Source organism: Galeopterus variegatus, unplaced genomic scaffold (genome assembly GCF_000696425.1).
Source record: "Galeopterus variegatus unplaced genomic scaffold, G_variegatus-3.0.2 Scaffold18463, whole genome shotgun sequence".
Lineage (NCBI taxonomy): Eukaryota > Metazoa > Chordata > Mammalia > Dermoptera > Cynocephalidae > Galeopterus > Galeopterus variegatus.
Window position 1 is genome coordinate 5,023 of NW_007744574.1, and position 11,314 is coordinate 16,336.

The following is an 11,314-nucleotide window of genomic DNA, read 5'->3' on the forward strand; positions in this document are numbered from 1 at the left end:
ATCTGCCAAATGGTGATGAATAAGCTTAATTCAGGGTTATTGTAAGGACGAAATGAGACACATTCCTTCTGGTGTGTTTAGCACAGTTCTCATACGTTATGAGCAGGCAATAAGTGGCGGCTCCATTTTTTATTATTGCTATTATGAATACTATTACTACTGTCACTCTTCCCAATAGGATGCGCAGGCATCAACAAAGGTGGGACTGAGTTTGCACTGTTCATTGTGTACCTTGAAATGCAAAGTGAAGTGTGGGGCTGCACTCACCCCCCGACTTCAGGGAGCCTGTGCTTTAGCATGGGGAGATGCTATGAGGATGACAGCACCCAGAGACAGCACAAGCTTTGAGGAGTGTGCTAATAACCTCGAGACCAGGCATCCAATATGAGTGTACTTATGAGGCCAAGGGACAGAGTGTTTGCAAAGGAAATTGTCCTCGAAAATGCAGACCCTGTGGTCACTGGTTACAGCTGCTTGTAAGAGGAAGAGAGCACCAGCTCAGACTGGAAGGGAAGGACAGAGAGGAATGTAATGTTTCTCAGGGGAATTAGTATTACATGTTTGAGGGGAAGTACAGAGACTAGGATATCTTTTCCACTTCCTTTCTGTAAATTTCTGAAATTAGTAAGTGGTGTGTAATTGTTACTCGGGAATAATCGGTTATGACCCAGATACAGGAGAGAGTCGGGAGTGGGCAGGGCCATATCAAATCAGATGAGATTTAGCTCCCCACCCAGAGCAGCCCTTGAAGTCGCCATGAAGAGCCCCTGTCTGGCCAACCCCCTCTCAGAGAGGATCCTTCATGGCCAGAACCTTAGGGGGCTGCATCTCTTGTGAGTTCCCCCAGTGCTGCCCTGCAGAAGTGAGGCTGGGAGCCTAGGCCCCCCACTGCAAGCCCCCCACACCAGCGTATGGATGGCACCTTGGATTTGAAAACTCCCCATCCTGGGATTCTGCAATAAGCTGTTTTTACTCATGGCAACCCAGTAACAGTTAGGAGCTCCCTGCCTGGGTTCAGATAAGTGGTCGGTCCTGACAGCCAGTGGGGCTGTGGAGCCCCACCGGGAAGTATGGTGGCATGTCCCTGCCACCACAGCACTGCCCCAGAGAGCCGGCCTGTGGGTTAGTGTGCTGGAGCGCTGCTGCTTACAGGGAGACTGCACCATGTGTGACCTCCTGTCTCCTGGCTCGCTGCCAGGGCTACCAGCTCATCAGAGAAGACTTGCACTGTCCGAGTCCAAACTCCTGTTGCCGTGGCACCTGCCAGAATGGCTTCTCAGGACTTGCACAGGCTCAGCTCCCTCCGGCCTATAAACTTCCACCCTGGGGAAGAACACAATGCTCAGCCTGGACACAGATTGTCCTTCTGTGCAGAGGCTCCATGAACTCAGCCTGAACTCTGGCTCCGTCCAGGAGGTGGCCCTGTGCTTGATGCAGGGAAGGAATGAAATCGCCTCACTTCCTCCTGCCACACCCCCCAAGGTCGGGCTCACTGTCAAGCTTTATTGACAAGTGTTAAGGGCACGCACATTGGACCCACACTGCCTGGGTTTGAATCCAAATGTACATGTTATGAGATCTGGAAGACATTTCTTACCGTCTTTGTCTCCATGTATTAACTCAAAGATGGGGATAATAAAGGTACCTTGAGCAAGCTGCTTAACTCTTCTATGTCTGTTTCTTCGCTTGTAAAGTGGGGATGTTAATAACACCTTTGTGGGGCAGTTGCAAGGTGCTTAGGACAGTGCCTGGCTAGTAGAAGTTGCCGGGCACAGCACAACTGAGATGACATAATAAACCCTGGCCTGCCTGCTGCCTCCAGGGGCTGGCTTCCTGTACTCCGTCTTGCTGTAGTGTGTGCACACAGCTCTCCAGGAAAGCAGAGGCAGAATTCAGAAGTGGAAGTCAAGCCTGCAGACCACTAAACCCTGGCTCAGCCCCTGATCCCCATAGTGTCTCCCTCTAGGGACTAAACCCCTTGCACATTTGTGGCACGATCCCAGAACACCCACTCACTTGTGGGCTGGGAAGAGGGGCACTGTGTCATTCAGAAGTGGATTGTGCTGTGGGGCCCCCACCCTTGTGCCCTGACTGGTGAGTCGACCCCCCTTTCCATCCCTTGATAAATAGAACTGGTTTTTCATGTGGTGTTTGTCTCTCCTCTCCCCTAACGTGGAGGCCTAAACATCACCACCGAGCTTATCTATACAATGGATTTCCTGCTGGTGTTGGATCTGTCTGGCTCCCCACTGGGTAATAACTTACGTCGCCTGAACACACAGATATGCTGACATCTGTCTGTGATACTGGTGGCCTTGGCAGACCCTGGCTCCCCCAGGCTGGGTGGGAATCTGCACACATTACCCCTGCTGACATGAACTGAACATCCTGGCTGGCTGCGGAGGAAGAGCCAGAACCAGGTGGGTGGGGAAGGTGTAGAAAGTTTATTCAACCATCATCTGTTTGTTGAGGGCTCCTGTGTGCCAGGCCCCATCCTGGGCTCTGGACAGACAGAAGTGTAGAGGACACAGGCAGCGTTTGAGGAGCACTCAGGCTGGCTGTGGACCAGACATGTAACTATAACATGCAGAGCTTAGTTCTGGGGTACTAGTAAGGACATAGCCTGTGGGAGCATGGGGGAGGGGCATTCGATCTAATCTGGGGGCTCAAGGAAGGCCTCAGGGCTGAGTTTTAATGAAAAACGTTCCTTCCTTGGAAATAAGTTCTCAGCAGCAAGAGCCCAGGTGGGTCTGGGGAAAGGGGAGCACTCCTGTGGGCTGAATTATCACAGCCTTCTGCATTTGTGGTGTGTTTGACCATGCCCAGCATCCAATGCATCAAAAGTGGGCCCGCAGGGAAATCCTCTTCTCTGCTGCCCCTCTTCCCAGGCATGTGGCTGCTATGGTATTTGGGCTCTTGTCAGAACTCCGAGTTCCCATGTTAATCATAACAAGCATGTTCAGAGAGGAACTGACCGGGCCACTGCCAACCAGCCCTCTCTCCAGCCTTGATAACATCTGCACCAAATTTTCTCCCTTTATATAATTAGGCCCGTTGGTATTTGCTTTGACTTTAGATTATGGTATGACTGGCATTTCTGAAATTTCAGGCCTGAAATATGTGCTGGGGCTCAGGATGGTGGGAAAACTGGCTTTCATTGATGGGATTTCAGGTTTAGCCAGGAAGACCAGAAACAGTACACCAGCTACTGTTTGCACACAGAATGCACAGCAGCGCCCGACTGGTGGGAAAGGGATCTCTTGCCTTGTCCAGGGAGTGGAGCTGGGTCAGGCCTGGTGGTCAGGAGGATGCAGGGTGGCTCCCCTCCTCCCCTTCCCACCCCTCATCCTCCCACCCCTACTCCATCCCTGGCCCTGCAGGGAGAGAACTCAGCAAACAGGAAAAGATGCACTAACTACAAAGAAATGCAGTGAATCCAGACTTAACCCCAAAGCAAACCTCACCAGTGCCAGGGTTTGGAGTCGTGCTTTGAAATAACTGTCATTGTCTGGCTATGTCCGAGCCACAGAGCTGTTTGGGGTGTGAGACAAGGAGCTGGGCCTGGGGAAAGTTGGTTCTCTCCAGGCAGCTCTGTCCAGAAAGCGAGCAAGGGGGGACATCACGCCCACTCCCCGACATCTCTGGAGCGAGTTGTATCTCAGTGGTGACTTCATTTCCCTTAATTGGGTGTCCACAAACTCTCTGGAAGGTTCCAATCAGTCAGCCACACTGGTTGTGGTGTGGGAGCTTCTGATATGCTTGTTTGCACTTTCCCTTTGGGACCCTTGGGGCTCCGCTGAGTGATAACTGGATGATGGAATATTTGCTAGAGGAAGAGGAATGTGTTTTTTTAAGATAAGGCTTGATCCTGAGCAGGAGGGAAGTTTCCAGATGCCTCTGCAATGTCAAGGGCTGAGGAGTGGGTGCAAATCTCTTTGCCTCTTGCCTGCTGGGGTTAGCCTCAGCTCCTGAGAACCCCCCAGGCAAACTCCTGCCTCAGGAAGGAACTTCTTCTGATTCTTTCAGCCAGAGGATTGCCCTTTTCCTCTGGTTTTAGGCAGTATTGGTGCTTCTAATGAGATTTTGTTTGGAAGGGTTTTTGCCCAGTACAGCTATCTACATCATTGCGTGTCATCCCTGGGGAAAGAACCTTGTCTTGTTTAACATGCAGTGCCCACTGAGGAACAGCATGGGATGCATACAGATCCTGTCTTGTCACCCTAACCACATGGCCCCAGTGCCAACAGGACCGAGTCCATACTCCAGTCAGCATTTCAGACCTTCAACATCTGGTTTCAAACTAATTTTTTTTTCTCTCTGTCCCCTCTCTTCTCCCAAAGTATCCTTCTGTCCATCCACCTTGAACTTCTTTCTCTTTGAATGGGCTATCCCCTCTGCTGAAACGTTCTTTTTTCATTTTATTCCTGGCAAACCAGAAACAGCACAACATCGTGGGCTCTGGCATGAGATCACCTGGGTTTGAATCCTGGCTCTGCCCCTTTCAATCTGTGAAACTGTGCACCAATTACTTAGCTGCTTTGTGCCTCAGTTTCCCCATCTGTGAAATGGGCATAACAACAGTTCCTTATATTCATTGTGAGGACGAAGAGCTAAAACACATTGAGCACTTGAAACAGTGTCTGACACATAGTAAGTGTTCAACAGGTGTAGGCTACAATAATAATAATGTTTAAAGACCCTCCTCTGGGAAGTCTTTTCCAGCCTACCAGGCAGGATTAGCAGTTCCCCTTCTGGGCTTCAAATGGAACCAACCACACAGGGTTCTAGTGATTCATTTCACAGTTTGAAGTTACCCCTAGCCTGAGAGTTCCCAAAAGACAGGAACTAGGTCTCAGCAATAAGAATAACAACGTTTACACTAGTGTATTCCAAGCTCTGAACAATATGCTTTTTTCTCATACAATTTTTTTATTAAGGTGTAATTCACATACTATAACATTCACTCTTGAGTATGTAATTCAGTGGTTTTAGTATATTCACAAAGTTGTGTAGCCGTCACCACTAATTCCAGAACATTCTAAAACTGTAACCATTAGCAGTGATTCCCCAGTCCTCCCTCCCTCATTCCCTTGCAATCACTAATCTATTTCTGTCTCTAGGGATTTGCCTGTTCTGGAAATTTCACATAAATAGAATCATACAATATGCATCCTTTTTTGTCTGGTTTCTTTCACTTAGCACAGTGTTTCCAAGGTTCATCCATATTTAGAACTTTCTTCCTTTTTATGGTTGAATAATATTCCATTGTATGGATATACCACATTTCATTTATTCCCCAATTAATGGACATTTGGGTTGTTTCCAGTTTGGGGTTAGTATGAGTAAGGGTGCCATGAGCATTCACATACAGGTTTTTATATGGACATGTTTTTTTATTTCTCTTGGGCATGTATACCTGGGAGGAGAATTGTGAGCTCATATGGTAAGTCTATGTTTAACTTTCTGAGGACTGCCTGGACTGTTCAGAGCATATGCACCATTTTACATTCCTACCAGCAATGTATGAGGATTCTGATTTCTCCATATTTTCACCAACATTTGTTTTTCACCATCTTTTTTATGATAGCCATCCTAATGCTTGTGAAGTGAGATCTCATTGTGGCTTTGATCAGGGTTTCACAGTTTTCCTCAACTAATGGTGTTGGACATCTTTTCCTGTACTGACCCTTTGTATATCTTCATTGAAGAAATGTCTATACAAATATTTTGCCCTTTCCTTAATTGGGCTACTTGTATTTTTATTGTTAGGGTGTAAAAATTCTTTATATATGTTAATGCAAGTCCCTTTTCAGATATATGATTTGCAGATGTTTTCTCCCATCTGTGGAGCTATCTTTTCACTTTGTTCATAGCAGCCTTTGAAGTATCAAAGTTTTAATTTTGATCAAGTCCAATTTATCAATGTTTTTCTTTTGTTGCTAGTGCTTTCGGTGTTATAGGTAAGAAACTATTGCCTGATCCAAGATCACAAAGAAGTACCATATGCTTTTTAAAAGTGATCTCATTTACAATAACTCTATGAGGAAAGAGTAGTAGACCCACTTCACAGATAAGGAAACTAAGCTCAGATGCCAGAGCTGGGATTTCATCCAGTCAGTCTGAGTCTGAACCTCATGTGCATCTTACTGTACGTCCTTTCTTAGTCCCTTTACCTCTGCATCCTTCAAGGGCTTGGCACAGAGCTGGTGCATGGTAGGCCCACAGGTAACGTGAGTTGGATGGATGAATGACAGGCCCTCACAGGCACGTGCTTTGTGCTTGCTGGTTGATTTGGGTAGACTGGGGTTTGCTCCTCAGTTACACTGCTGACTGGGGGTTTGTGTCTATGATGTTGGAGGTTCCTGAGAACCTCTCTCCTCTCTCACCTCTGCAGTGTCTCATCGTTGGGGGAGGACCATGTGGCTTACGAACTGCCATTGAACTTGCCTACCTGGGAGCCAAAGTAGTCGTGGTGGAGAAGAGGGACACCTTCTCCCGGAACAACGTGCTGCACCTCTGGCCTTTCACCATCCATGACCTGCGGGGCTTGGGCGCCAAGAAATTCTATGGGAAGTTCTGTGCTGGCTCCATCGACCACATCAGTGAGTGGAGCCAATGGTGGCACTCCATGATGGGAGGGGGCTGACCCTGGGTGGGCACATCTCTCCATGTCTTAGAGTCCCCAGATTGTTCCATCTTGCAAGTCTCTCGGGGCTCCACACATCCCACTAGTAGACATTTAGTGAAAGGCCAGCTTTGTATTTTGTTCCAGGCCCAGTGCTATGTCCCACTAGGCTGTAAGCACCATGAGGTCAGGGACTGTGTGGATGTCTTTTCACCACAATATCCCCAGGGCATAAAAGAGCACTTGACACATAGCAAATGCTCAATAAACATCTGTTGAATAAATGAGTGAAATTTGGAAAACAGAGTCAGAGGTAAATAGCATAGTCTGTACTCTTAGAGAGCTGTTTGAGATTTTGTCATTAATAAAATGTGCTTTAATAAAGTTAGTCACACTCCCTAGACAAGTTCAGAGGAGAGAGCCACACAAAACCATTCAATGGGACAGGTAGTTGGGACCCTCTTGTGCAAAGGAGTTTGAACATTGTGCTGCGAGTGCTGGAATGACACAGTTGGATTCATGTTTCCTGACAGGTGCCATACCAAAGTTTCCTTGAGCGTTAAAAAAAGAGAGAGAGAGAGGGCATCCTGATGGGACTTCAGCCAGAATAGGAAGGGAAATAGAACATGGATTGCAGGTCCAGGGCCTTCCCTGAATGCTTACGTAGGGCAAGGCCAAGGCCCTTCTGCTCTAATGTTACTCAAGCCTGGTCTCTCAGGACAAGGTCTGTGCAGGTGGGCTTTGGAAAGGGCAGCATCCCTCCTTGCAACTTTGCAGAGAGGAGGTCTTTAGCAATTTATACTTAGGGCAATAGTGATCCCTGAAGGTCAGGGAGGATAACACTGTAGGGAGAGTTCAAGGGTTTGAACAGGTTTGGGTTCAAATCTTGAAATCTGTCTCTTCCATTTCTGTATGACCTGGCTTTAATTTCTTATCTTCTTCAAGCCTTGGTTCTGTCTCCAGTAAAGTGTGATTAATGCCTGTCTCCCAGAATTGCTGAGAAGATTAAGTGAGGTCCAGTTTGTAATGTACATAGTACTATGCCTGGTGCACAGTAGGAACTCAGGAAAATGTTTTACATCCAGTGATGTACAGTGAGCAAGAAGCAGCCATGGTCCCCAGACTTCAGCATGCAGAGCTGCATTCTCTCACCCAGTGTTTTTCTACACTTGATCTTAGCCAAAAGGCTGAGAAACGAAATCACCCAGTGTTTTTTTTCTGTGGGGATGGGTGGGAGGAGAGCCCTGAGAGCCATGTTCTTATGATGACAAAAATTGATGGGAAAAGGGAGTGGGGTTTGGGCGGGAATGACTGGAGGGAATTGTCAGCCGCATAGGGTGTAATTTATTCAGACACAGTAGAAATTGCCAGCAGTGGCCCTGGAGTTCATTCCCACTTTGGGATGAGAAAATTCCAGGAGTCCAACAGAAAGAAATTTGCGTTTGCCCAGAGAGCTGCAGTGTCAGCTTGCAGGATGTTCTTTACCACCCACGGAAGAATGTATGTTGGTTACCAATTTGCATGATGACATAGAGCTCCACTTTCTCATCAAGTCCTCCTGAGAGGCAGAGCCAGGCACCAGGAGGTCCGTGAGTGCCCTGGGGCTGTTGGGCTGGCTTCCCAGCCAAGAGCCTCTCTCTGCCCTCCTCAGTGGGGCTCTTGTTTAATGCCTGCTCCTTGGAAATACTGCAGCATGCAGAAGCGCTGGCAGGACTCTGGAAATGAAATTGAGACGGTCAGAATGGCCATTCTCAAGGGCAGCTCCAGTACCTGTCAGAAGGGAGACAAAGAGAATTTATTGAGTACCTGCTGTGTGCTGGAACCAGATAGGCTAGGAGCCATGAAACCAGGAGGAGAGGCCAGGCCTCCCCCGGAAGGACTGGTTTGTGGCAGGAGGTGGTTTGGGTTTGTTTTGTTTTGTTTTTGTTTTTGTTTTCCTCTGACTGGTAAGGGGATTGTAACCCTTGGCTTGGTGCCGTCTGCACCACGCTCAGCCAGTGAGCGCACTGGCCATCCCCATATAGGATCCAAACCCGCGGCCTCGGCACTACGAGCACCGCACTATCCCGAGTGAGCCATGGGGCCGGCCCGTGGTTTGGGTTTTTTAAACCCCAGCTGATCAGCCTCCTTTCAGACCAGCCATGTGTCCACCCCAGCTCTGTCCTCAGGCTCAGCATTGCTTAGCGGTTCTCACTTGTCCTGTGTTAGCATCCTCCTGCAGCTCCTGCTGCAGCTCTTCCAGGCTTCCACCACAGCCTCCTGGTCTCAGCAGAGGACCGCCCTCCTGTGCTCAGGGGAGGGGAGACCACTGGCAGCACTCCCCGTTCCAGCCCCCTCCCTCCTCCTCTGCCAAGCCCTCATTCCTTCCGGCACCCCCACGGCAGAGGCAGAGCTGGCCACCTTCTCTCCAACTCCAGTCCCTCTTGGTCTCTTTCCCTCCTTCCCCTGTCCCTGTCCCTAGTCTTCCTGATCCCACCTCACACTGGCCCCCAGCCTCCATTACTACCCCATAACCCTTCCTTACCGCAGAGCATTTGTCCTAGCTTTCATCTGTTCACACCCCGTCCATTGCAGTCTAATTTCTCCCCACCACCAGGCTAGAGAGACTTTCACCAAGGTCTCCAGAGCCTTCCTAACCCCCAAGTGCCCTGACCTCATGTAGCCTTCATAGTCCTTAATCTCTCCATGGGGTTTGATATGCTTGGCCCCTCCTCTCTTGGCCTCCAGGACCCCATCACAGGCCCTGTTCTGCTGGCCCTCCCCCATAACCACCAGGCCCTGCCCCCTTCTGTTTACCTGTGTTTCCTCCGTTACAGGTGTGTTTCGTGTCTCCTGTGCCTAGCAAGGAACCTGGCACATTGTTGATGCTCAATAAATGTTAAATGAGCTAAGCCCACTAAATACAGAGGGGCCCACAGAAAATTTAAAATTTATCACTCTACAGAAAAACGTTTGGAGACATACCCATCTGTGCTGAATGGCAGGGGACAAAACAGGGACTGAGGTTCCACTCATTGGGGGCGGGTTTTGAAGAGTGGGTAGGAGGTGGAGAACCATGACCCAGCTCGTGGGGAGAATTTCCCACCCAGCCGTACACTGGGTGGTGAAGAGCTTGGGCATAGGCCCCACGTAATGGGCCACTGATCCCTGACTTTACTCATGGGCCTTTCCTCTCTGTCTCCTCTTTTCATCTTTATCTCATCATCTCATCAAACCCAGAGCCCAGCTCAGGAAAAACGCAAAGAAGACAGAGTCTCCCTCTCACAGCATTACATGATGGCCAGGGCAGGGTCTTGGAGCCAGACAGACCTGGGTCCACATCCTAGTTTTGCTATATGTGACCTCAAGCAAGTCACTTAATCTTGTTAAGTCTCAATTTCTCATCTATAAAATGAGAATAATAATGATCCCAAAGAGCCACTGTTAAGGGTTAAAACACAGAGTGCTTGGCGCATAATTAGTGCTCAGTAATGGTCACTGCTGGTACATTGCTGTGCTCAGAGATCATTGAGCGGTGTCTGCATACAGGAGGCACTCGGGCATTGCTACTGACAGTTCATCTCCTTTCTCCTTCCACCCTAACAGGTATCCGGCAGCTGCAGCTCATTCTATTCAAGGTGGCCCTGATGTTGGGAGTTGAAATCCATGTGAATGTGGAGTTTGTGAAGGTTCTAGAGCCTCCTGAAGATCAAGAAAATCAAAGTACAGTACAATTTTCCTTTACTGTCTAGAAATCAGATATTGCAAAGTGGAAATCACATTTGCAGCTCTCAGTGGATGTTTCTATACAAGTTATTCTTATTTGGAGCTGTTTGGCATAATCCTAACGAAGCATATTTTATCTTTTTTGACCATTGCTATCACTTTAGGTTTGGTCTTCAGCTCTCAGGGGATTTATTATTAAGCCATTAAACCTATAATTTGCTTACTCCGTCACTAGGAAATGCTACTTTGACAAATGAAATCTCATCGATAAGTAGTATAGAAGACATAAATTTGGTTGTTTAGTAAAGTTCGTTCACATGTTCCTCGGGCCATGTGTGTGTGTTCACACTTAGCTACATGGTCGCACTTGTAGCCATATGATATCTTAACATCCAGTAAAGAGAGGCTTCTGGAGCAACTATGAAATAAATGTTCAAGATATTATTTGGTATATTGAATTATAATTTATAAACCATAAGTTTTGCCCATATAAGTATGTCTTATTTAGTACTGTTTCTCTTTTTCCTTTTAATGTGTTTATTTAAATTCTGCTCTTTGACACACACCACCATCAGAGAATTTGTTTGTGATGCCTCTGCATCTTACTGTCCAGATCTTCTACTGCCTGGGAAGGGCTTTGAGTTTGGGGCCAGCTTAGTGTCAGACACCTCGCAGTTTCCTCACAGTCCCCTGCCCAGAGTATTTGAGAATTTAGGGGAGGCGTTAATTGGCTTTTGTAGCAGGACAGCTTTCATTATTTAGCACTCAGAGACTTGTGTGCCGTTCTTTACCTTTTCCAGACCTCTAGTGAAACAAAAAATTCTAATTACTGGTAACCAGCCAGGCTTCACCTGAAATGTTTTTACAAAAGGCAATGTACTGCACAGCAGACATTCTGAGCACAAAGTAGAAAGTCAGCCTGGTTTCATTACGCCCGCACATCCTTTTGGGTCTGTTTAGCAGTGGGAAGGCCCTGAGGAATGT

General features: G+C 47.9%; 1 protein-coding gene across 1 annotated transcript; it reads left to right on the plus strand.

The window, feature by feature from the left end:
* Nucleotides 1-6,394: 6,394 nt before the first annotated feature.
* LOC103582916 (protein-methionine sulfoxide oxidase MICAL2-like) lies at nt 6,395-10,553 on the plus strand (the record flags this gene model as incomplete). Its single annotated transcript, XM_008564376.1, has 2 exons — nt 6,395-6,602; nt 10,211-10,553. Coding segments are annotated over 2 exons (354 nt in total), but the record flags the coding sequence as incomplete, so codon positions are not given.
* Between the last annotated feature and the right edge of the window lie 761 nt (nt 10,554-11,314).